Source organism: Schistocerca serialis, chromosome 1, assembly GCF_023864345.2.
Source record: "Schistocerca serialis cubense isolate TAMUIC-IGC-003099 chromosome 1, iqSchSeri2.2, whole genome shotgun sequence".
NCBI lineage: Eukaryota > Metazoa > Arthropoda > Insecta > Orthoptera > Acrididae > Schistocerca > Schistocerca serialis.
This window is the reverse complement of record NC_064638.1, coordinates 930892824-930920639: the sequence shown is the minus strand read 5'-3', so window position 1 is coordinate 930920639 and position 27816 is coordinate 930892824. Positions and strand designations below refer to the sequence as shown.

The following is a 27816-nucleotide window of genomic DNA, read 5'->3' as shown; positions in this document are numbered from 1 at the left end:
AGAACGCAGGAAACGCACAATAACACTGCTCAAATTGCATCTATTTCTCGTTAGACCACTCGTGTAAATTTGAATGCATGCGAAAATCTTCATCTTTTAGCAGTGTGACATTGTAAAATAGAACAAAAGCGCGTACAGGCGCACGATTATTGTTCGTGTCTACCCGCCTGGTATGGGTTGACTCCTGCGACTTCGCACGGTTGCTCTAGTGCACAATCGGAAGCACGCAAGACTTTGCACCGATGCACGAGCCTCCTCGCCTCTTCATGCGAAAATTATATGCACCTAGCGCACAAGGAAAATTGCACCTGTGTAAATCGATTGTCTAACTTAACCCTCTTTTCTAGAGAGAGGATAGCACATCAGACGACACCGATCAATTTTTCGCTTTGAGCAAGTAAACGGTGTGCCGGTGTTGAAATAACACGAATTGTTACTTGAACTTTATTGGTCGTGATCAAGCATTACACAACAAAGCTCATGTAAAATCTAATACTATAAACCACAACTATCTTTCGATATCCAAGAGGACTATCCGACGGCGTAGTTCGAGAACTGGTGGGGAAAAAATACTAACTCACCCTTCCACGAAAGCTCGAGACGACATTACATCTGCATCTACATGGATACTCTGCAAATCACATTCAAGTGCCTGGCAGAGGGTTCATGGAACCACATTAACAATTCTCTACTATTCCAATCTCGCACAGCGCGCGGAAAGAATGATCATCTGTGTCTTTCCGTACCAGCTCTGATTTCCCTTACTTTATCGTGGTGATCGTTTCTCCCTATGTAGGTCGGTGCCAACAAATTATTATCGCATTCGGAGGAGAAAGTTGGTGATTGGAATTTCGTGAGAAAATTCTGTCGCAACGGGAAACGCCTTTCTTTTAATGATTTCCAGCCAAAATCTTTTATCATTTCTCTGAGACTATCTCCAATATTTCGCGATAATACAAAACGCGCTGCCTTTCTTTGACTTTTTCCATGCACTCCTCCGGCAGTCCTATCTGGTAAGGATCCCACGCCGGGCAGCAGTATTCTAAACGAGGACAGACAAGCTTAGTGAAGGCAATCTCCTTAGTAGGTCTGTTACATTTTCGAAGTGTCCTGCCAATAAAATGCAGTCTTTGGGTAGCCTTCCCCGCAACATTTTCTGTGTGTTCCCTCCAATTTAAGTTGTTCATAATTGTAATTCCTAGATATTTAGTTCAATTTACGGCCTTTATATTTGACTGATTTATCGTGTAAGCAAAGTTTAATGGATTCCATTAAGCACTCATGTGGACGACTTTTCGTTATTTAGGGTCAACTGCCACTTTAAGCACCATTCAGATATCTTTTCTAAATCGTTTTGCAGTTTGTTTGGATCTTCTGATGACTTTATTAGTCGATAAACGACAGCGTCATCTGCAAACAAGCGAAGACGGCTGCTCAGATTGTCTCCAAAATCGTTAATATAGATAAGGAACAGCAAAGGGCCTATAACACCACCTTGGGGAACGCCGGAAATCACTTCTGTTTTACTCGATGACTTTCCGTCAATCACTTCGAACTGTGACCTCTCTGACAGGAAATTACAAATCCAGTCACATAACCGAGACGATATTCCATAAGCACGCAATTTCACAAGGAACCGCTTGTGTGGTACAGTGTCAAAAGCCTTCGGGAAATCCAGAAATACGGAATCGATCTGAAATCCCTTGTCAATAGCACTCAGCACTTCATGTGAATAAAGAGCTAGTTGTGTTTCACAGGAACGATGTTTTCTAAACCCATGTTGACTGTGTGTCAATAGACCTTTTTCTTCGAGGTAATTCATAATGTTTAACACAATATATATTCTAAAATCCTGCTGCATATCAGCGTTACTGATTTGGGCCTGTATTTTAGTGGATTACTCCTACTACCTTCCTTGACGACGACGCTCTACGTATGACTGCCACTCGGAAACTCTGGCCAACCGTCACACAAACTGTTAAAAACTGACAGTGTCAAACCAGAAAGCTAATTAGATTAATGGGCAACTTGTCCGTCATACGTGCAACTAACTGTTTTGCATTAAGAGAGGAGATGTGGCTGTACACGTCATTAATTCCGCAACACTTTTTCAGTCCTTCATGTTCCTGCTGAAACTCGGACTGTGAACCTACGTACATGGCAAAGACTGCTTTGTTTGTGGGATACGATAACGTTGTGATAGCTTTCTTTACATGTGGTTAAACAGAAGATAATGTCTGTATCGGATAACATAAGTAGTGACAAACAGCTTTTACATCTTTCAGAGTAATATTAAAAAACGGGAATAACGCATAAAATCACCATTTTAATTTGTTGGAAGGGTGTTAGGAATCTGGATAAAGAAAACATAATGCGATTAATTCCAGAGAATTCCTCCAACGTACGGAGTCCTTATGAAGTACTTAACACAGCGAATTTTGAAAAATGTGCAGGTGAGGGCCTAACAGGTCTTCATAGCCCTTACGCAAGTGTATCAGTAACTCTCGGACAACTTGAAATATGAATCTTTGGAAGAAAAGCGCCGTTGTTCTCACAAAACCCTGTTGAATAAATTTAGGCACCTGGTGTTCGAGGCGGACAGAGCGCCAAGCGCAAGAGTTGAACACAGATCTACATCTACATTTGTTAGGAGTTGGGTTGGGTTGTTTTGGGGAAGGAGACCAGACAGCGAGGTCATCGGTCTCATCGGATTAGGGAAGGACAGGGAAGGAAGTCGGCCGTGCCCTTTGAAAGGAACCATCGCGGCATTTGCCTGGAGCGATTTAGGGAAATCACAGGAACACAGATCTTTACTTTCAAAGTCATAGAACAATCTGTGATTGACGCCTGAACCAACATTTCTCAAATCCGCAATTCTTCAGCGAACTACCAGAAATTGATGAAGCAAATTTTGTAAAAAAAGGCATTTTCCGTTGCCCATTTCACCATTCACTGCACCTGGGTTGACGAAATCCACGCGCTGGCTTGGTGGTCTATTCCCAGGTGGCAACTACGTGCGTGCTCTTTAGATAATAATTCGTTGACAATTGCTGGAAGTTCCGCTGGTAACACGACAGCACACTTGGCTGTTTCATGAGGAAGAATCTGCTTTCGCTTTTCGAAAGAACATAATCCCAGGCTGTTGAGTTGTCGTACCGGATTTGTATGATGATCAGCGGAGTCTAACGGCTTCTTACCCTGTGACTTCTGGCAGCGAAACCATACGAAAACGCTTGTGTTCTTCCAACGGCATATTTTACATCAGTAGAATCCAATTTTGGCAGCTGTAGATACGATCCTGCGTGCGTCGCAAATTTTCCAACGGTTGAGAAAGTCATGGTCTGGACGGAGTTCTAAATGCAATGGTAAATATTAAATATTAAATACCTGCTGCAAATTTTACGTCATTTTTTTAGAAGGGGAAGTAAAAACTTTACCACATAACTGTAGTCATTACTTGAGCAGGGGCCACCAGTTTCTTAACAAAGAAAAACTACGGCCAAATGCTGTAATATTTAGCATCTTTTCACTGTCGATATCACTGTACGGAAACCTGTTCCGTTTTCAGGTAGCACACACAAGAAAAACATGTTTCTTGCTACCGAAAATATACATTACTCATCAGCATTGTGCACAAAACTATTTCGTTTGCAAAACACATATAAGCGTACTCTGCCTTTTTTTCTGCTGAACAGATCTTTACTTCGTATGCGTTAGCATCTGTGACGATATCTTTGAATGACGTTAGAAAATACGGAAATATATGCTACAGTAAAAAACCGGACAAGTGTGATTGACGAGCACCCTGAGCCTTCCACACAAACTTATTTCTGTATACAAATAGTTCATCTATGTGTTTTGATGAATGAGTATGCGAGTATATAAGTATGTGATATCATTTGATTGCATTGACTTAGAATCTTAAATTTTGTACACCGAAAAAGAACCGTAGATCTTAGAATTTGACAAATTTCTATTTGATACCTCAACCGTTTCCTGGGAAAAGGGGTGCAACGTTTACATTTGTATTATATATATATATATATATATATATATATATATATATATATATATATATATATATATATATATACTTTTGCCAGTGTCAGTAATTTCACAGTTCAAATAGAAACACTCTTCTACAAGTTTAGTATCTCGTTTTCAAATCAAATTTATTCGGCATCAATTGATTTAATTCAAATACATTACCACTCTCTTACTTTTCTAGGCAAAGCTCAAAGGTTTTATTGCAGTTCTGTCAGAATTTTATATAACACAGTCTGGGTTACAATTTTTCCTACATTACAAAAATTGAAAACAAAATGTACCTCTATAGCGACCATAATGGAAAATGGTTTCATCAAAGGATAAGCATGATAGTTTAGTCCTCACTAACATAGATCCTGCACATTGGTCTTATCTCTAATTGCATTGTTGCTGATCGGGTTATAAAATGTCTAAGACGAGGCATGTTGGTGATTGAGGAACTGACAACACTGTATGGAGGAATTCTAACCTGCAGTTGGTACCTTGCAGCTCATGACATGATGAGCTTACCAAGTCACACTACCTTCTAGTCAAACTAAGAATGCAAAGAAAAAGCTAAAATTACAAAGAAAACGTTAAGATCAGAAAGAAATGTTGTAAGTATTTTTCAAGAAAATAACTGCCTGAAATCACAGGAGACGTGAAGATCCAAAAGTGCTTTTGAACTGCAACTCTTTCAAGATACACAGTAGAAATAGATACAAAGCTAAAAAGGAATGCCTCCTTATGTACCAAAGTCATAAATGTAGATTACAAGAATTTATGTAAGAAAGTGGAGGTACAGCAAGTTACATTATACTATATTTTCAGCGCCTTTGAAAAGGCAAAATACATAGAAAGTTGAAAGCATCAAATTTTTTAATAAATGTCAATATTTATGCAAACACCAAATAACGTAGCAGGTGCAAAGAAATATGAAAAAAGTTCAAATGGAACAATACGACTGTCAAAAGGAAAGGAGGCAATTTCAAGGAAACAATACAGGATTATTATAGAACACAGCGAATGAAAATAGACTATTCGGAAATGTTTCAAGAGCATGTGAGAATGCATACAAATTATGAAAATGTATGTACATGTGTATGTGTATGCATGCATGTTCCGCATCTCCTCCTAAACCACTGGACAAATTACAGCCAAACTTGGTGTATCATTTACTGACTGGAAAAAATCACTTTGGAGCAAAGAACAACTCACGCATCAAAGTGGTGGCATTGGGTGTGAAAAAGCAGTGTAGCCCATGACACAAGGACACCTACACTTTAGTTATGCAGCATTTGAAAAAAAGTGCACTTAAAGACTTCCAGAAAACTTTACACTTGATCGCCAACACTTACCAAACTTTTTCTCACTGACGACCATAACAAAATTATGAAAGCAAAAAAATATAAGCAACAAACTTTTTTCTCATAATACAGTAAAACTGCCACATCAAGTGTCAAGTTTTAATGTATTGCTTCTTTACTACTAACTGTGTTTGTGACACATTTTATGCGTAGTATCCACATTTGTCACTGAATGTACCTACAAATATCACTGTATGACACATAGTTCACAAGATATGTCATTGAGGCTGGGATGTGTGTGAAACTGCTGCATCCTGCAGTAAGTTTTATTTATTACTTCTTTACTACTACTACTACTAACTACATTCACAACACATTCTGCAGACAGTAGGCACATATGTCACTGACTCTACCTGCAAACTTATATTATTGTACAGAATATAGTTTAGAAGATACGACATAATAAACATTAAGCTGGGTGAAAAAGAAATTGCAGGCTGAAATTAGCTAGACGTACAGGTGAAATATGTGTACAAATGTGTGTGTGATACGTTAATTACATGTGAAATATATTTGACATGTGGGTATGTGAGCAAAGCCATGGGTAAAAAGCTCATCCTAAACCCCTCAAATGATTCCAGTCAAATTTGGTACACACATAGTTACCACCAGGAAAGAAATTCTGTACAGGTAAGAACCACCAGCCTCCTATTGGGGTGAGTATGATAAAGTAGAGAGAGAAGGGGGGAGGGGGAGGAGGAGATGGACAGGCAGCGAGTGGTAAAGTGGAGGTAGGCAAGGAAAAATACAGACAGATGTAGGATGAGATGGACACAGAGATAAATGGGGATTAGATGAGGAGGAGGAGGAGAAGGAGGAGGACGAGGAGGAGGAGGGAGGGGGGAATGAGATGGACAGAGAGAGGGCCAGGGAGGAGATGGAATAAGAGAAGACTGTAATAAAACACCTAGGCAATGGGGGGGTTTCTCAGCTAATATATAATAAAAAATTGTCAAGAGGAATACTTGAAAACAATAATAATATGGAGAAAACAAAACAGAAATGTACGTTTGGTATAAACCACATTTCATCAGTTATAGTAGCAGAGTGCACACTAAGTATTTGTACAAGCATTCCAAAATGTATGTAAATGTTTGAATAGTTCAAGAGCCAAATGAGGCAAACATATAATAATGAAAATTATGGAACTTTGAATACAATATCAGTTGACATGTACTAAGCAATTCGAGTGGGATTCATAAATTTCGATATTTTTCTACCGAGTTCCAATATTACAATAACACTAAAGCAAGTATAAAAATCATACTGAACACGAAATAGTAAAAATCAAAAATGAAATCATAGTACCACCACGAGACACTATATATCAGCTGATGTCACTGACCAGAAATAAATAGAGGAGTGAAAATGGCATAGAATGCTTTTGGGAACTAATGAGGATCTCCAAAGCAAACTTCCAATGTGTTTTATGGCAGTGAGGTGAAATTTTAATACGAGAACCACAAAAAAAGAGAACTGGAGTGGGGATGAGAGGGGGGGGATCCATGATGGAAATTAACTAGAAGACGCACGAAAATAAGCAAGCTGACTGGTGAAGAGACTAGAGTGGAAGACGTAATTGTGAAGGAAGTTGAACAATATTTTCACAATAAAACGACTCATAGAAAAACAAAAACTCACATTGCTCCTATGAATTTTGAGAAAGCTTTCTATCGAAATCAAATGTCTTCCCCTATAGTTTTTACCGCCTACAGCTCTCTCTAGTAGCAAGGGAGATACTACCGAATGTCTTGACACATGTCCTACCATGCTGTCCCTTCTTCTGGGCAGTTTTTTTCCATAATTATATCCCTTTCTCCGACGATTCTGCGGAGAACCTGATCATTCCTTATCAGTAAACCTTCTTTTTCAACATTCTTTAGGTAGCAACACATCTCAAATGTGTCAATTCTCTTATGCTCGGGTATCAAATATTTAAAGTTAAAATGTGCCCAAGAGCAGCAGCATGCTGACTTCTCAGGCTTGGAGCCCTGATGCATCGCGCGCGCGCGCGTGTGTGTGTGTGTGTGTGTGTGTGTGTGTGTGTGTGTGTGTGTGTGTGTGTGTGAGAGAGAGAGAGAGAGAGAGAGAGAGAGAGAGAGAGAGAGAAAGAGGGGGGGGGGGAGGTGCATCAAAACACTCCGAGACGGTTGCGACGCAGTCATAGATGATCTCATTAACCTTCAAAGCACGCAAGTTACCTTACGGACAAAAACTGAATTGTTCACTTTTTATATTCCCAACCAGCTGTCATGGTTGGCCTACGGGGAAAGCCGGATGAAGAGTTTGAATGTTTGCCTATACCAGCTGCACAGCTTTGATGTAACAAGAAACAAATATATTCGTCTGAAAATTTTCAATTAGTGATTTCGACAGGAGGAAGATGATGATCATGATGACTGGTTTCAGGGCGCTCAACAGCATGGTAACCAGCACCCCTGCAGAATGAGAACTACACACTTAAAAGGAATTAACTATTTCCTCACATGCAATCGTCTTGGGACTATGGCCTACGGATACATGTTTGAGACTGAACTGCAATGACAACGTAGACAGTGGTTGGCTATCAATACATGAAAATGGCCAATAAGAATCGTGACCTTTCCTCACGCTTAAAAAAACTACAATACATATTCACGACATAAAAAACTAAATAAAAAGAGAATGAACTGAAATGTGTGGAGTTATTCCTTGGTACATATATGGCTGGCTGACCACTAACAAAAACAGGGAATGAGTCAGCCACTGTGAGAACAATTACAGGTTCGGTAACAATTCTATACCTCGAGGTTAAAATGCTTAAATAAAAACCAAAGTCTGTTTAAAATTACATGTTAAAAGGGAAATGAACACCTAGTGAACATCGGTAAACCACAGATAATTAGGGGACAATTCTGTCACTGACTGTCAAAGGATGAACCAGTCAGAGACGGATTAAAATAAGGAACCCAGTAACATGGGCACAAGCTGAGCCAACACGAAAAGCAAATACAGGTGTAAAAGATGTCTTGTACTTTGAAAAAATTTATAAACAGCCTTGGTCTCACTACTAATGAAGAAGGACATATGCTTAAACCCTGTGCTCAAACACTCAGGCCCAGTAGTCTGACCTTTCAAGTTGCTCCTTTGCTCAAATCGGAAACGGTGTTGCTCTTCTGTGATTTACATAAATTCTTTCTGTTGATGATCGGACGGAAAGATTGTCAGGATCTTATATAGGGTAGGGAACGTGCGTTCTAGCAACATTTTCCAAATTTTTATAGGTTGGAAATGCACTACTACCGCCATAAAACGACGGTCGATCAGCGACGAGTGCGCGGAAGTTTGTACATACCCAGCCAAATAATATTATGCTAATTAAATTAGTCGTAGATAATGGTTTCACTTGAACAATCAAAATTAAGCAAACTTTAAATTCCTACCCATGACTGTGTCTACAGCAGACTTGAAAATTATCTGATGTTTTCAGAGTAAAATGTGAGTACTGGATCAGCTACTGTAAAAGTACGGGAAAGCTATTAATCTGCCCTGTTAACCAGTCGTAGTGAAACAGAACAGCCCTAAGCCGATTGACAAGTAGTACTGTAAAGAGCAATGTTATTAACAACGAAGTCTACGGTCCACACAGTTTAATTTTTGCTGTAGTTGCAGTCATGGACGATAGCTGCCGAGTTTAGGCTTGTTCCGTGCACTTACGTCACGCACTGTACGACAGCCAACGATCTTTCAGTGGTGTTCTGAGCGCCTTATTGTGAATGCCTTAGCTAATACGAACATTAAAAATGATCGTATTGAGTTGTTTTGATAATTTCCATTCCATTTGTTGCGAGCTGCCATCGCTGATGGTGGTAGAAAGCAATAAATTCTGCGTAAAAAAGCAAAAGACATAATTTGCACGATTATACGCTTTCTTCCACGCGCAAAGCACGCGCATCCGCGTACCGCAACTGTCGCTTGGAATCGGCAGCAATGCAATCCCCGTCCGTGCCCCGACATGCGCGACCCGCCATCGTTCGTGGATCAGACTAACAGAGAGCGATCTCGCCGCCGATTGGTTGTCACTTTGTTTCTACACCTCCCCAACGATGCATTCAGTCGTAGTGAAACAGAACAGCCCTAAGCCGATTGACAAGTGGTACTGTAAAGAGCAATGTTATTAACAACCTGTGGATTACCTGACTAATTTTGCGCTGTTCGCGATCCTCTACCATGGTATGACCTCTTTATCAGATAGTCTGCATGCGTGCACCACGTTGATAAAATGACTTTGTGGTAAGATTTTTCAGTGAGCCTACTGGTGGGGCCCGGGCGTCAGCCAACAGCAGCTGTTTCTCGGGCTCTACGTGGTCGCTGTGTTGCCTGTTCTGCGGACACGTGCAGCAGACTATGTACTGCTGAGCTCTTCCAGGAGACGCAACCTCCACACTCAGGGAGGGGGCATGCTGCGCACTGGAGATTGTTTTTCTTTCTGTGTGCGCGCTTCAACTGTCAGCCGCCAGAGCACGTGCCATGCTGTATGCCAGCCGGCAACAGCGCTCCTAACCACGAGCATCTGTCAATCACAATTTTCATCTACGTAAAATGTGGTTCCCCAGGATCAGCAGAGGGGCTGAGAACAGAGCTAGTTGTAGACGTGGGCAAAACGGTTATATCTAACGATCGGTTATCGCGGTTACGGACATAGGCGGTGGGGGGGGGTGTAGCTGCCTGTGCCTGTGCCTGTGCCTGTGCCTGTGCCCGTGCCTGTCCCTCGCTAGGTACTTCCATGTATAGCTGCCTGTTGCTTTTACTACAGAATTCGCCAGACTGGAGTACAGTTAAACAACTAAGTAGGTGGAATCCATGTGCGTAGTTTATCAGTATAATTAAAACTGCGGGTATTGCGGACTGGCTGAATCTGCCATAAACTTAGCTACTTAGCTTTCCCTCATATTTCAGTTGATGTTTGAACGGTTATCGGTGTTTCATGTATGCAAATTGTGGTTTCTATTAGAAATTAATTCTGGAGGCTGCTATACATATACGAAATTTTGCCATATAATTATGAGAAGTGAGTTTTTAAAGAAGTGTTTTTGCAAGTATTAACTAATATGTAAACAGAATACTGTAGCTTAATTTCTGGTGCTGTTCACATGCTGCAATAATCACATACTGCAATAAGCGTAGGACCATGAAATACAACACAAAAATGGACGTGAAATGAAGGATTCGTTTTACTCCAGTGAAAGATACATTCAATTTGGGAAAATTGAGAGCTGGGTAATATCGATTTATTTGAGGTTTAAAAAATCGTTCGAGTTCTGTAAAATTGCTTCAGCTACCACGTTCTTAATTTTTTAGTATGAGAATGCATAATTACATTTTTCCAAGCCTTCAGAGTGCTATGCATCTTTTTTAGCATTATTTACAACACTTTTTTTTTAAAAAAAGTACTAGAAAGTATGAAATAATTTCTCCGTCTCCCACACAGATTCCTAACCCAATACAGAAGAGCTTCTGTGAAGTTTGGAAGGTAGGAGGCGAGGTACTAGCAGAGTTGAAACTGTGAGGACGGGTCGTGAGTCGTGCTTAGGTATCTCAGTTGGTAGATCACTTGCTCGGGAAATGCAAAGGTCCCGAGTTCGAGTCTCGGTCCGGCTCATAGTTTCAATCTGTCAGGAAGTTTCCAATACAGATAGTCCTGAAAATATGTTCTTGAGAATTTTCGGTAGGTATGACAATACTTGTAAAAATTAAAAAGGGGAGCACATGTAATAGCTAATAAATGAATAGTTCATCTAAGTCACTAACAGTTTTATTGCACAGCAAATGACACTAATTGTTGTGATTTTTTTTAAAAATGACAGCTACAATTTACATTCCTATTGCCTGTGCCACACATACTTAGTTTTAAATTTTACAGATATTGTCACAGCTATTAAAAATTCAGAAGCACAGATTTTCAGGACTGTCAGTATGAGGTAAGGAATTTGTACGAGGACTAGGAGAAATTATTTCATACATATTGGTCCAATTTAAAAAAACATGATATCTTAAGTTTTTAAACTTATGTTTTTTAGCATCGTGAATATGAAATTTGTCAATCGATTTCAAACACTTTGATGACATCACAACAGAGACATTTGATAAATTTTAGTTTTATTTCAGCTTCTCTTCATCTGAGTCAACTAATAAGACCGTGAATGTAAAAATTAGAGAGGTTTGAGGTCGCAGGGACAGTTACTTGCAATTGTTATCACCGCGAGATACGAATGGAACAGGAAAACAGTAAAGTAACGGTGGCACACAAACTACCCCACGCCACACACCAGACAAGAAAGCGAATAAATATTGCATTGGCATCCACCCCAGAACTATGGCGAAAGTTTGAAGATTTTAGCTCATCGAGAAGTTAGTTCAAAATCAATTTGTACTAAACATCAGACATGTAGAAAAACCTCCGCCACCCACCAGACGAAGCGGATTATATTGCACTGTCATCCGCTTCTGAGTTATATTGAAAGTTTGGATCTCTAACTCATCAGGAAGTTAATTAGAAATTAACTGTGCGTAACTCCGTGACGATAGACGGTTATTCTCGTATACTACGAAAACATTTGTTTAACTCCAGTATCTGCCCTCTGGATATATCATCGTTAGTTATCAACTTCCAGGTTTCCTGTAGGTGTTAGCCCGTAACTTCTAGAGAAAAAGAACTATTAGCGAGAAGTACCTTCCACAATAAAATAACTTACATGTACACTCACCTACGGACGGCTAATTCCGTATTCGCACGAATTCCTGGTAGTCCTGTACGTAGTTAGATAGCATGAAACGAATTCCTTATGGTCCTGTACATAGTTAGATAGCATGAAACATAATTACAAACGTCGATGACCAGATGGCGCGTTGCCGTGAGCTATAGAGTAGGATACCTGACAGAAGGTCAGTCTCTCTGCTATGTTCATTTATCCGTAACTTCATGCATTTGCATGTTGCATATGCATCTGCATATTTGGCTCCTTTTCAGCGGTTATTGCATGTTTTAACTAAAAACTAGTGACGATACATATTTTAGCTCTATGTTTACAATATTTAAAAAATTTAGACGGGCGTTCTGTAGATCGGTCTAGTTTTGATGTGTGTCAGATTGACCGCGACCTATAACTGCGTGCAGTCGCTAGCAGAGAGGCCACTGCCTAGCGAAATCATTTCAGAAGAAGAACACGAACAGGTTACTGCCCTCAGTTGTCATACCGTACCCGTCGGCTACAAACTACGCAAGCTTTTAGTCGCTAGTTTCAGTTTAGCTTTCTATTTACTTGTACACGGTTGAACGTGTTTACGACGTGTAGTGTGTAACGTGTTGTGCGCCATGCCGCCCGAAAAAAGAAACGTCGTTTCGTGAATAGCTGACCATCCTGGAACATTTACATATAACGGAATTGATTTATATTGTCAAGTTTGCGAGAAAAACGTTTCGCGCAAAACAAAATTTCAAACCGACCAGCATGTCAAGACAAGTCTTCATATCGCAGGAATGCAGGACAATGGAACACGACAACAACTTATGACAACAGCAAGTTGCATTAGAAGCTGGGATTTGCCCAAAGGTAACCAAAAACGTCTGTTTAACATGGGTCTGTGTGAAGCATTCACTGCAAGCAATATTCCTCTTCACAAACTTACAAATCTATCCTCAAAGGCTTTCTGCGCAAATATTGCTTCAATCAAAATATACCAGATGAATCAACATTGCGTAAAAATTAACATACAGAATTTACGTACATGTTCTGGAAGAAATATGCAACGGACTCAATGGCAGCATCATCTGGATTTCAGTTGACGAAACAGACACTTGTGGTCGTTACATTGCAAGTTTAATTGTTGGTGCTTTAAAAGAAGATCTTTCTTCTTCCTATTTAGCAGCCTGCAAAGAATGTGAAAAAGTTAAACATTCTACGATCGCCAGGTTTGTGAATGATGGTATTAGAAAAATATTTCCAGAATCTTCTGCAGATGAAACGGCGTTCATGTGTATTTCAGATGCTGCTTGCTATATGGTCAAAGCAGTAAAAGCCCTCAAGAGTATTTTATCCCAATTTCATTCATGTGACATGCTTTGCTCATAGAGTACATCGCATTGCTGAAGAAGTATGTTCCACGTTTGTGAATGTGAATAAACGGATTTCATCCACAAAGAAATTGTTTCTAAAGGCTCCTGCTCGCATCAAGACCAACAAAGAAAAACAACCAAATGTGCCTTTACATCCCGAACCAGTGGTAACTCATTGGGGTTAGCGAGTCGAAGCTGTGTTTTATAATGAACATTTCGAGGCCATTAGACCCTAATAAACGACTTCGATAGTGCAGAGACTTTGGGAGTTTGCCAGTGCAAGGAAGCTTTTAATGAATCCGGTATAAAAAAGACATTGATGTGATTATCACTTATTTTCCCATATACCTGCAATTATTAAAAAGCTTGAAACTCAAGGTTTGGCGTTGAATGAATCTATTAGTTAACGAATAAATTTATTCTAGTGAACTACCCATTGCTAGACGTATTCCCAAGAAAACGTAAAGAAAAATTTGAAAACATTTTAAACAATAACCCAGGTTTTGAACCCCGTGTGCCAAATTGATAGATTTATTAAAGGGATGGGTGAACTTTTACCAGAAACAATAAATGCCAACATAGCACCGAAATTCAAATACTGCCCAGTTACCTCAGTTGATATAGAACGGTCCTTTTCTGCTTATAAAAATGTTTTGACTGATCGAAGGCACAATCTTACTACCGAGCATTTGGAACAGTGCACAGTTGTTTATGTTTACAACAGTAGAAAAATGTAAAATAAATTGTAAATGATGCTTTGGTCCAATAGTATTACTTAAAAATTAATGCTGTTCAAAAAAAAATTCATGATTTTATGTTTTTAAGTAAAATATACGGAGTTTTTGAGCGTGCCCCACTGTGTGCGATGTATGTCGAAGTTGGTCCTGTACATATCGATTGTTTCGCTGCGACTCACTCGCATCGCATCCGCTTGTTACTGACAACAATAGCAAAGAAGGAACAACTCCTGAAAGACTGTATGCGTCCCCATTTTGCAAATTTTTAGAAAATAATCCCAGAAACGCCCCCTTCCTAACCTCTCCCAGAATGTATTCAGAAAATGATATCAGCGTTCTAAATGTAACGATTTTTCGCGTGGCAGGCGCTCTTCCTCGTAAATTATATGCACAGGTTCGACTTTGAGATATACTGCACGCAGCAACTACCATGTTTTTTAATTATTTGATCTTGCATATTTCAACACTTTTCATGCATTTTTAAGCATTTAGCATGCATATTTTAAGGATTTTATGATGCATATAACCCGGTCTCAGTCAATTATCAGATGATGCGAAAGCATAGGGCGCACTTCAGTAACGCTACTCACTATTGGCAGTTATTTTAATAACTGATAGTATCAGACGAGCGGTTATTACAGTAACTGCCACTTGTTAGTAAGCGGTTATTTGTATCGGTTCAGTTCTCTTTTGCCACCTCTCGTTTGTTGCCCTAGGGCTCCTTGTCGGCAATCTAATGCCGCCCAATAACATGGGCTGCCGGCTTGGCAACAGTACGTGCAGTCTTCTCCATTAGCTTTTTGCGGGGAGAGTTAGGTAATGTCAATGTCAGAACCTATAAGCAAGTTAGAAACACTTTTAACCGACTTAGACGAGATGGATACCACGACGCTTCTGCGCTTTAAGCCTAGTACTGAACTGCGGCTTTTTGACATAAAAAGATGCCCAATTTATGTGAATGAGCTCTACCTTTCTCGAAAATTACGTGGTGAGTATGATACACTCTTTCTTCAGTTATTGGAAGAACCAGACAAATTAACCTGCAATTGGTACACTTGGGTCCTAGGGACCTAAGAGAAATTTCTTATTTTCAACGCCGCTGTATGTGTGGTAGCACGGACCTGCCTCTTCCTGTGCTTCGCAAGCATTCGATTGGCTGCTACCCCACAACCTCGTTGCAGGCGTTTCTTTGCTAGTTTTGATTCTATAAAAGTGATTGGGTCCCAAGGATCCCGTGTACCTTCAGCGAAAGTTGTTTTTTCTTGGCATCATTTCCAGTATTTTGGGTTTGCACTACCATACTTAGGAAAAAAGAAATAGGAAGATATTACAGACACTCTAAACCAGGGCTTCCCAACGTGTGGTCCGCGGACCCCTTAGGTGTCCGCCGGCTCTTTCTAGGGGGTCCGCGGCCACCCTTCGCCAAATCGTGTAAAATAATGAGTAAAATTACTGAATAAAAATGTGAAAATCAAATACATCACCTTTTTTTTCGTGTGAAAACCTTGTGTATTTTTACTTCAAGTCGTATTCTCAAGCAGCCTTTGCGGTTCCTAAGTGCGAACGCATACACAGTTTACAGCCCGAGAATGCGGCTTCTCTGATCGACTGTTTCGCAACAATACGAGGGTCGTTTGTGCGCCGGCTCACGGCAGTAGATGCGCTGAAACCTTTTACGCATGTGCGGAGCTAGAGCTTTGTCGACCAATCACAGCGCTCGCTGGCACGTATGCGGCCCCAGGCATCATTAAATGTTAAACTTGCTTTGTCAGTGCACTACCTATTTCATCTATTTCATAAGTCAATTTTTGACCTTCAAATTGTTTTCATTCATCTCTAAACCAAAGACTATTGATACTTCGGGGGGGGGGGGGGGGGGGGGGGGGTGGGAGGAGGGGGGGGAGGGAGGAGAGGGCGGGAGGGAGGGGGGGTCATTGGGAACATGGAAATTGCATTAAGAAGCTTTCAGTTCCCATGGGTTTCGCTCTGAAATTTAATGTTACTGTGCTCTTGACTGACGAGGGGTCCGCCATGGATTTTCGACTGAAGAAGGGGTCCACCAGCTGAAAAGATTGGGAAGCCCTGCTCTAAACGAACCAATGGACAATGACATCGATGACAAATGCGGAAATGAGAGCGATTGTGTTCAAAATTGTTTCGGTAGTTTTGATTAATAAAACTACGTAATGAAATTCACTAGCGACGACGGCGAATGATGAAAACTAAGATTTCGTAGCAATCTCTGGTATTGGTACACTATTTTATAAATGAGGTAGTAATTTAGTTGAAAACGTTAGAATAAAATCACCCCCCCCCCCCCCATGAGTTATGCCTGCAGAAATTTTTATGTTGAGTTTGAACGTTTCTTTTGGTTTGGAACTTTGAAACATTGTCTATTTCGTGTTCAAATGTGAAATTTCAATTGCGTGGCTTCGTATTTGTAGCTGATGTGTAGGACTTTCGAGAAGTGCACATTTTACATTTCATGCACTTCACTGTCGTCTTAATGTCTGTAACGTGTTTGATATTTAAATCCCACCCAGCTGTTTTCTGTTTTACCGAAACATACTCAAAACTTTTGTCTTACACGTTACAGTTTTAGGGCGTACCAGTTACGTGTTAAACTAATATGTGAGATGAAAAGAAAAAGGTTCCATAACATGCTCGGGATGATCCGTGGCGACACTGAAAAGAAAGGTTACAAACACTATGCACAACTTTTAATAAATTCTGCAGAACTGACATAAATTTTGTCAGTTAATCTTCAATGACCGTCATTCAGCATGCGTGTGAAAGACAAACGTAAGTTTTAGAATGAGATACTCTACACCCAAAGCACTGCAAAATGAAAACAGAAGTTACCACATCTGCGAACCATCTCTTAACAAAATCATCACCCTACAGGGATGTAAACACCAGTAAGCAGTAATAATTTGTAGACAGCTAATGCCTACCTGCCAGAACCGAAGAAAGATCCACTACAGTAACTTTGAACAACTTACGCCACCCTTCTCATTTGAACAAAATATTTTTGGAGATTATAATTTACATCTCCCAATAAAGCTATGGTTTGCCAGCTATATCCCGATTATGAAATATTTTAGTCAGGATACCACAAACGTCCTTGTTTCTTGGACTGAACTTCCAAGTTTCTCATAGTCCGTATTTCCTATGAGAGAACTTAGGTTGATTCGACTGAAGGAAAAAAAAATTATCAGTTTTCATTCCTTAAGGAAGCAGTTATGCCCAGCGACTATATTCATTTCAAGTACCAAAGGAGACGACAATCAGTTGCAAATAATGTTGATTTCATACCCAAATTTCTGTCACTGTGTGGTATCTTCTGTGCAGCAAATTTTAAGTTACAACATTAAAACCACTTACATGTACACATAGCCCCAACTAGACTATTTATGTCTAACCCGAGTTTACACTCACGTAAACTTTGACATGAGTAGTACACATGAGACTGTGCATACAGAAGTGGTATTAAATTTGTAACTTACGTTTATTGCAGTGAAGATGGCCACACAGTGACAGAAATCTGGAGATGAACAAACATTATTTGCGACTGATTGCTGTACCCTTTACTACTTGCGCTGATATGAAACTTGCAGGCTGTGTGCTGCACCGAGACTAACTCAGGACCTTTGCTTTTCACGGCAAGTGCTCTATCAACTGAGTTACCGAAGCACGTCTCAGGAGCCGTCCTCGCAGCTTTACATCCACCAGGGTACCTCAACTTCTACCTTCCACACTTCGCAGTTGTCCTGCTGCCAGGAAGTTTTGTATCAGCGCACGGTCGGTTGCACAGCGAAAATTTCGTTCTGGAAACATCCCCCAGGCCGTAGTTAAGCCTTGTCCCCGCAATATCTTTTCTTTCAGGAGTGCTAGTCTTGCAGGTTTCGTAATAGAGACTCTGAACTCTGGAAGGTAGAAGAGTAGTCACTTGCTGAAGTAAAGGTGTGAGGACGAGTCATGAGTCGCGCTGGAGTAGCTCGGTCGGTAGAGCACTTACCTACAAAAGGAATAGGTCCCTAGTTCAAGTCTCAAACTGGCACATAGTTTTAACCCGCCAGGACGTCCCAGACTGATTTGTATTTCATCAGTCAACCTCCCCTTTTCTCAACACATATTAATCGTACACGTATGAATGAAGTACCGTTAGAAAGGTTTTTTAACCGGCTTCTGACACTGTATATCTGTTTTGCGCTATAGCTTCCTATTTATGGAAAATTTAATCATAAAAGAGACTTAGCTATTATAGACGAAAGGTCATCATGGATGCCTTATTACAAATACTACTTCAGTTGCTTTAAAGTGCTTATTAACTGGATAATCTGTATAGCTACAGCATTATCACAAAAAATGGTTCAAATGGCTCTGAGCACTATGGGACTCAACTGCTGAGGTCATTAGTCCCCTAGAACTTAGAACTACTTAAACCTAACTAACCTAAGGACATCACAAACATCCATGCCCGAGGCAGGATTGGAACCTGCGACCGTAGCGGTCTTGCGGTTCCAGACTGCAGCGCCTTTAACCGCACGGCCACTTCGGCACAGTTAATAACCGTTATCATTAGTTCTCTCTGTATCACCTGGATATAGAACTCTGATCTCATAGCATGGAACTACGACGTGCCTGCAGATTCTTGTCTGCATAGTCCACCATGTTGTAGTTGAGCAAAAAAATTTCCTTCCGTCTGTGCGTGATAAAGAAATCTTTACTTATTCCTGGCTTTGAACTTATTGTCCAACATGCGATACAATAAGCTGATGTGGGAGCAGAATCGAAAATTATTTTCATTTTGCGCTCTCGTGAGATTTCATGGCAGTCATGTTGTAAGTAGGCAAGAAACGAAATACGAACAGAAATGAAATACGAACATTTTTGGCCGACATGCTTGGGCAGTTGGAGTTCGATACGCGCTTAGTATAGAGATCACTGGTGACCATTGCAGTAGTCCATTATCTCTGCCCTACGTAAAAACTGACTTTTCTAAATGAATAATTTTCCGAAACGACAAACATACTTCTCATTGTCGGCCTGAACTGTGATTTACTTATTGCTATATGGCCTAATGTGCTTCCATAAAACGCGGAATTAAAGTCACAAAATACCGCTAGGGGTTATTGTGGCCTTAGGGATATAACGAATAAGATGCGAACACTATCTTCTGACCTACACATTTCGCATTTATTTCCTTCTTTGTATTTCATGTATGTTTTTCTCTTTAAACTTCTCTTGAACAACAGGTAACTGTAAATTTTACAGTCGAAAATTATACATTGCGAGCATCGGAAGTTAATGGTTATTGTTTTACGTCGTTCGGTTCATTGTTAAAGACGTTTTCTTTTTATTTCCACAACTACCCTTCGTAATGGTACTTGAATTACGTAACCATTACGGCACCTCACCTCAACCTCTCGATACCAGCAATATTCTGTGTTTCTGTAAAATAGTTAACACATTTCTGTGACAACATTCAGATTTGATTTCATTAATGTCGAGGTACTTTGATACATTGATATGTTTATATTGCAATCATATTATTCTTATGTGTATTCTTTCTTTTGTCACTATGATCTTTGACGTACTTATAACTCTGATTTTTGGGCGCGTAAGCGGTTATTAGATAGTCGAGTCTTGGTAGTCATGTTGAAAAGACGCAAATTGTAGTCAGTTTATGAAATGTGAACTTTAACAGTGAGGACGATATTTTCAAGTATGTTTTATATTGTGAAGTGATGTTGCAACAAAAGTAATAAAAAAGAAGTGTAACTTAAATTCGGAGTGCTGATTAGTTTTTTACATCACCATTGTCCTAACTTGCAAAAGTTTAATCTTCAAGAATGGCTTATGAAACACATCTATAAAACTCTTGAATATCGCAGGCCTCTTTGAATCCCAGCTTGGAATCATCACTACCTAGATTTTTGACGATTGAGCCATGAGTTCACAACGAGACCAGCGTGGGAAACACGAAAAGATAAGTGCCTAGTTTATCCATTATTTCAAGAAATGACTTTATTAATTGTGCTCTAATGACAACTGCCACATAATATAACTTTGTTGTTGCCCGAAAATGCAATATTTAGCAGTGTGAGCAACACTACGATCATAATTAATTTTTTACCTTTGTTGTGGTAGGGTTATTCCAGCGACTACACTTATTCAAATATTGCCATCATTTCAAACTACGAAAGTGCGGAAGTTTCGCACAGGTCCCCTGGTACTATTAAAGGACGGTCGTGCAGAATGAAGTTGGCCGCCGTACCTGGGGATAGAAGAAGTCGCGCATGCGCGCCGCCCCCTGGATGCGCCTGCGCTTGATGGTTCCAGGGGCGCCGTTGGTGGCCGGCCTGCCGGCAGCGCTGCCGCCTGCCAGGGACAGCCGGCGCTGCTCGCGGTACTCGCTCAGCAGCTGCTCCACGCGCGCCTCGTCGCCCGCCCTGCGTGCCTCGATGACCTCCAGCAGGCGGGCAGTCTGCAACCGAGAGGGAGGCGGAGAAGCGTCACCAGCAAGCTACAAGACGCCACGCAACATTTCAAATCTTCTTCGCTCATGGAATTTACAAATGCTCTGAATAAGCCTGTAATGTTTGAGAGATGGAATAGCGAAGGCAGCAGAGAATCAAACACATTGCTGTTCGAAAGTACTGCACGCCTTTGACTGCAATGATGTTCTTTTGTAAGTGACACGTCTTCAAGCAGAAACTTATATGTATTTTTTGGTGGTGGTGGTGGTGGTGGTGGTGGTGGTACCTTTCGACAACGGATAGAAACAATGTGATCTCATACTGCCGATTATTGACTCAGACAGTACGCTGAGTTAACTGAGATTTGGCGTTCGCTATTTCTGGTCAGAAGTATTGCTGTGTTTTTCAAACTGTTGCAATGAGGAAAAAGCAGCTTGAATGGGCCAGACTGCGCGTAAACTGAACAAAAGAGCAGCGGAGAATTGTGATAGCTTCAAGGCTGTACTTCGTTCAGTGGTTCAGATGGCGCTGCGTACTATGGGACTAAACATCTGAAGTCATCAGTCCCCTAGAACTTAGAACTACTTAAACCTAACAAACCTAAGGACATCACACACATCCATTCCCGAGGCAGGATTCGAATCAGTGACCGTAGCAGTTGCGCGGTTCTGGACTGAAGCGCCTAGAACCGCTCGGCCACCTTTCGTTCATTATACAATAAATTGTGAACAATACGAAGTTGTGATTCGGCGCTCTCTGATGTTCACTGCACACGATGCATTCCCGGATGCACAGTGGATTTTCCAAAAGGATCTAGCTCCATGCCACATATAAAAAATGGTGAGTTTTGGCTATTCTTTCTTTGTAATACAATTTTCAAGGTTACTGCTGTTACATAGCGTCCAAATCTATCATTTCAGAATCGTTTTGTCATGACTGAATTAGGTGTCAGAGAACTTCCTTGGCTGTGAAATCAGCCAGACGTTAATCCATCTGTGAATTTGTGGCGATTGGTTGGGAAAGGGCTTCAGAAGAAAAACCCTGCAACAAAACTGGAGCTATTGTGGATGATAGTGGAACTATTGCACCATGAAATTGACATCGGTACCAGTAGAAAATTGATCGATTCTATGCCTAAGAGTGTCAAGGCTGTTGTAAATGCCAAGGAGGCCCAAAAAATATGCAGATCATTTTAACTATGGCTAATGAATAATGCACTTGTGATGCGCAATATTTTACACTACGACTAAATTAAATGGAAATTTCATCACAATATGTAACTTCGATGTCATTAGTGACCTGGCACGTCATTGTACAGATATTTATGTACAGTTGGCAAATTTCCTTGAATTAAAATATTAGAAACAATCTTGTACTTCATTATAATGTTCCTTCTCACTTGCAGACTATTCTTTTTGAATTAATATTTGAAATTTTAAAGATGAATGGGTTTTTAGAAGTCAATTACCAAAATTCTAAACTGACATGCAACACTTCGAACAGTAGTGTAAGTAAGACGACAAGACCTAGTAAGAATCCTTGTATATGAAAGCAGATATTGAATTTAAACGTTGAAAGGCGAAAATATAAAAATCCAGTATATGAAACAACCAAATCGGAATACAAGCATCTAAAAAATAAGATTGGCAGAAAGCGCAAAATGACTTGGCAGGAATGGCTAGAGGATGCATGTAAGGATTTAGAAACAACATTCATTTGGTGAAAGATAGATACCGCCTACTGGAAAATTAAAGATGCCTTTGGGGTAAAAAGAAGCAGCGGCATGACTCTGAAGAGCTCTGATGGAAAACCGGTATTAAGCAAAAAAGGGAAATCTGAAAGGTGGAATGGGTATATAGAGCACTGATAGTAAGCCTGGTCCCTATCGCCCGCTGGTTAGCTTTCCAGCTTTCGTGGTGGGCGGTTGGGGGTTACAGATATTTCAGTTAGGTTTTCATTAAGTTTTTAAGAATGTATTTGGTAAGAAATTATTATATGCTTTTACTTCCTGCAACGCTTCTTTGTAAATTTGATGATGCAATGTTACTTCCCTACTTTATAAATCAATATTTCTGTGACATTGGTGGGCGGTTAGAAAGTTTTACCACTCACTGTGATCCACAAGCGAGAGGTAGATAGAAAAAAATCTGAATATCCCTGATATAGAGTGTCTATACAAGGGAGATTAGCTTGAACACGATGTTATGGAAAGGGAAAAGGACATAGATGGAGACAGGAGATTTGATGCTGTGAGAAAAATTCTACAGAGCACTGATAGAGAAGTAGGTCTAAACAAGGACCCTGGAGTAGACAACATTCCGTCAGAACTAGCGATAGCCTTGTGAGAAACATTCATGGCGAAACTATGCCATCTCGTGTGCGAGGTGTGTGAGACATGAGAAATACCTGCAGACTTCTAGAAGAACAAATGTAAGAATTCCAGTTATAAAGAAAGCAGGTGCAGACAGGTATGAATATTACCAAACTATCAGTTTAATTTGAATATTATCAAACTACCAGTTTAATAGATCACAGTTGTAAACTACAAAATTGGAGAAACAGGTAAATGACCGAGCGAGGTGGCGCAGTGGCTAGCACACTAGACTCGCAGGACTCGCATTCGGGAGGACAACGGTTCAATCCCGCGTCCGGCCATCCTGATTTAGGTTTTCCTTGATTTCCCTAAATCGTTCCAGGTAAATGCCGGGATGGTTCCTTCGAAAGGGCACTGCCGACTTCCTTTCCTAATCCAATGAAACCGATGACCTCGCTGTCTGGTCTCCTCCACCAAAAACAACCCAACAGGCAAAAGCCGAAATTGGGGAAAATCAGCTTGGATGCCGGAGAAATGTAGGAACATACGAGGCAATACTGGCGATACGACTAATATTAGGATATGGGTTAAGGAAAGGTAAACATACGTTTATATCATGTGTAGACCGGGAAACGCTTTTGACAATGTTGACTGCAATACAATCCTTGAAATTGTGAATGTAGCAGGGATAAAAGACAGGGAGCGAAAGGGTATTTGCAATTTGTACAGAAACCAGAAAGTAGTTATAAGAGTCGAGAGGCATGAAAGGGAGGCAATGGTTAGAGAGTGAAACAAGGTTGTATCCTATCCCCAATGTTATTCACTCTGAACATTGAGGAAGCAGTAAAGGAAACCAAAGACAAAGTTAAAATAGGAAATTAAGTTCAGGGAGAGGAAATAAAAGCCTCGAGTTTTTCCGATGGCAATGTGATTGTGTCCGAGACAGCAAAGAACTTTGAGGAGCAACTGAATGGAACAGACAGCATCACGAGGAGGAGGAGGAGGAGGAGGAGGAGGAGGAGGAGGAGGATGTAAGATGGACATAAGTGAAGACAGGGTGAAGAAATGCAGTCAAATTAGATCAGCAGATGCTGAGGGATTCTGATTAGGATACTAGACACTTAAAGCAGTAGATGAGTTTTTTTATTTTGGTAGCAAATTAATGATGGCTGAAGTACACGGGATTTAACTGTAGACTAGCAATGTCAAGAAAAGCGTTTGTGAAGAAGGGAAATTTGTTAACAACGAATATAGATTTAAATGCTAAAAAGCTTTTATAAAGTTACTTGTTTAGAATGTAGCCATGTATGGAAGTGATACACTGACGAGAAACCTTTTAGAGTAGTGAAGAGACACTTTTGAAATAGGGTGCTACCGAAGTGCGCTAAAGATTAGGTGGGTAGATCGCGTGATTAATGAGGAGGTTTTTCAGAATGTGGAAACAAGCCAACTGAGCCAGAACCTGACTAAAAGAAGGGATCAGTTGATAGGATGAATTCTGAGACATCAAGTTATCACTAATCTGTATTCAAGGGGGGGGGGGGGAGTATGGGGAGAGTAAAAAGTCGTAGGAGGAGACCAAGTTATGAATAAAGTGCGCAGATTCAGCGGAATGATGTTGATGTTGTTGTTGTTATTGTTGTTGTCTTCAGTCCTGAGATTGGTTTGATGCAGCTCTCCATGCTACCTTACCCTGTGCAAGCTTCTACATCTCCCAGTACTTACTGCAACATACATCCTTCTGAATCTGCTTAGTGTATTCATCTCTTGGTCTCCCTCTACAATTTTTACCGTCCACGCTGCCCTCCAGTATTAACTGGTGATCCCTTGATGCCTCAGAACATGCCTTACCAACAGGTCCCTTCTACTAGTCAAGTTGTGCCACAAACTCCTCCCCAATTCTATTCAATACCTCCTCATTAGTTATGTGATCTACCCATCTAATCTTCAGCATTCTTCTGTAGCACCACATTCCGAAAGCTTCTATTCTCTTCTTGTCCAAACTATTTATCGTCCATGTTTCACTTCCATAAATGGCTACACTCCATACAAAAACTTTCAGAAACGAATTCCTGATACATCTATACTCGATGTTAACAAATTTCTCTTCTTCAGAAACGCTTTCCTTGCCATTGCCAGTCTACATTTTATATCCTCTCTACTTCGACAATCATCATTTATTTTGCTCCCCAAATAGCAAAACTCCTTTACTACTTTAAGTGTCTCATTTCCTAATCTAATTCCCTCAGCATCACCCGACTTAATTCGACTACATCGCATTATACTTATTCTGCTTTTGTTGATGTTCATCTTATATCCTCCTTTCAAGACACTGTCCATTCCGTTCAACTGCTTTTCCAAGTCCTTTGCTGTCTTTGACAGAATTACAATGTCATCGGCGAACCTCAAAGTTTTTATTTCTTCTCCATGGATTTTAATACCTACTCCGAATGTTTCTTTTGTTTCCTTCACTGCTTGCTCAATATACAGATTGAATAACACAGGGGAGAGGCTACAACCCTGTCTCACTCCCTTCCCAACCGCCGCTTTCCTTTCATGCCCCTCGACTCTTTATAACTGCAATCTGGTTTCTGTACAAATTGCAAATAGCCTTTCGCTCCCTGTATTTTACCCCTGCCACTTTCAGAATTTGGAAGAGAGTATTCCAGTCAACATTGTCAAAAGCTTTCTCTAAGTCTACAAATGCTAGAAATGTAGGTTTGCCTTTCCTTAATATTTCTTCTAAGATAAGTCGTAGGGTCAGTATTGCCTCACGTGTTCCAACATTTCTATGGAATCCAAACTGATCTTCCCCGAGGTCGGCTTCTACCAGTTTTTCCATCCGTCTGTAAAGAATTCGCGTTACTATTTTGCAGTTGTGGCTTATTAAACTGATAGTTCGGTAATTTTCACATCTGTCAACACCTGCTTTCTTTGGGATTGGAATTATTATATTCTTCTTGAAGTCTGAGAGTATTAGGTTTCAGTAATTATTTGGAGGTGTAGAACAGATTTCATAGTCATCCTTGCTTTGTTCTGCTTTTTCGTTGCTCGTCGTTCATACTCTCAGATTTTCATTTATCAGTTACTTATGTTTTCTGGCTAGTTGCACTTCTGTGGTGTTGATTTATCGACTGGCTGCAGTTTTTAATTTGGAAAAAATAATACTGGATACAGTGATTGATGAATCAGTGGTAGTCAAGATCCTCCATTCCTTCTACCTCTACAACGTCTTCACATCCCAAAAAGGACCACAGTGATGAGAGAAAAATATTACTCACGCACTTTGCAATATCTAATCGAAGTTTTCATGCTGCCAATTATGCTGACGTTATCTGTCAGAGCCGGCCGGTGTGGCCGTGCGATTAAAGGCGCTTCAGTCTGGAACCGCGTGACCGCTACGGTCGCAGGTTCGAATCCTGCCTCGGGCATGGATGTGTGTGATGTCCTTAGGTTAGTTAGGTTCTAAGTTCTAGGCGACTGATGACCTCAGAAGTTGAGTCGCATAGCGCTCAGAGCTATTTGAACCATTTATCTGTCAGAACTATGAAATGAAATGATCGTATGGCATTGTTTGCCGGGAGGCCCCTTGCGGGGGAGTTTGGCCACCGTATTCCAAGTCCTTTTTAGTTGACGCCACTTCGGCGACTTGCAGGTCAATGATAGTGAAAGTGATGATGGACACACAACACCCAGTCCGCTGCCGGGAATCGAACCCGGAACCCCTGCGTGGTAGACGGAAAAGCTACCGCTACGCTACAGAGGCGGACGTTACAACTACTATAAAAAATCTAACAGGGGCAATTTCTGCTGATAACTCTTCCCTTTTTTCTTTGTCCCACGGTCGTTACATTTCATCTGTGTAGATCTTAACAGTGATGGTAGTCTGTCTCCTGTTTCTTATTCCGAGTGGAGATATTGCCTGCTTGCATATTTCACAGGAAACTTACTTCTGACATTGGTTTCCTTAACAGCTATATTAACAATTGCACGAGCTTTAGAAGAAAATTTTTGTGAATCATTCACGCGCCCATCGCACCCTCATAGTAAACTAGAAACATACGAGAACTCTTCCACCTCGTTCCCCATATTCATGATTTTTTAATTGATTAAAGCTAAAAGAACCGTCTTCTGACGATAAAAATCATACTCCAGTGTGTGCATACACTGTACCAGTATTTTTTTAAAAAACTGTTAGTACTGCAGCTATTATACTTCAGCTACAAAAATGAATTTGTCCGATAATATTTTGCAAGAATCACCTAACTGAGGATTGGACGATTTATTACGTTTATGTTGCATGAACTTCGTTAAGTCAGTCAGAGTTAAAATGGCGACTCAGCTGTATTTATGAAAATGATTTCAGAACAGCGCGTTCTATTCTGCTCTACAGCGCACCACAATGCCCACATACTCCAGACGCACACTAAGGTACGGTGCATACATGAAGGTTTTTTGAACCTATATTAGACACTGCGAGTCCCATGTCATTCACATATGGAACAAGAAACCAAATATGATTAGGTCCCCTTCCGAATACTAATACCTCGTATCTTACTTTCATGACCCTATGCGAAACACTTATAGTAACAGAAGTGCTGCACGTATCTGTAACATCGGTCTACACCGAGGCGACTAATGTCATGGGATAGCGATATGCACATATAGAAATCGCGGTAGTATCGCGTTCACAAGATATGAAAGGGCAGTGCGTTGGCGACGCTGTCATTTGTGCTCACATGATTCATGTGAAATGGGTTCCGACGTAATTATGGCCACAGGAAGGGAATTAACA

At 40.5% G+C, this 27816-nt stretch overlaps 1 protein-coding gene across 1 annotated transcript in view; it reads right to left on the bottom strand.

The window, feature by feature from the left end:
- LOC126449333 (uncharacterized) overlaps positions 1-27585 on the bottom strand; it is a 235835-nt gene extending 208250 nt beyond the window's left edge. Inside the window, exons 1-3 of the mRNA XM_050091016.1 lie at positions 27580-27585; positions 20889-20993; positions 20506-20754 (exon numbers count right to left, since the gene is read on the bottom strand). Of these exons, the coding sequence (XP_049946973.1) occupies positions 20506-20754; positions 20889-20993; positions 27580-27585 (360 nt within the window). The remainder of the gene's footprint in view (positions 1-20505; positions 20755-20888; positions 20994-27579) is intronic.
- Positions 27586-27816: the final 231 nt, after the last annotated feature.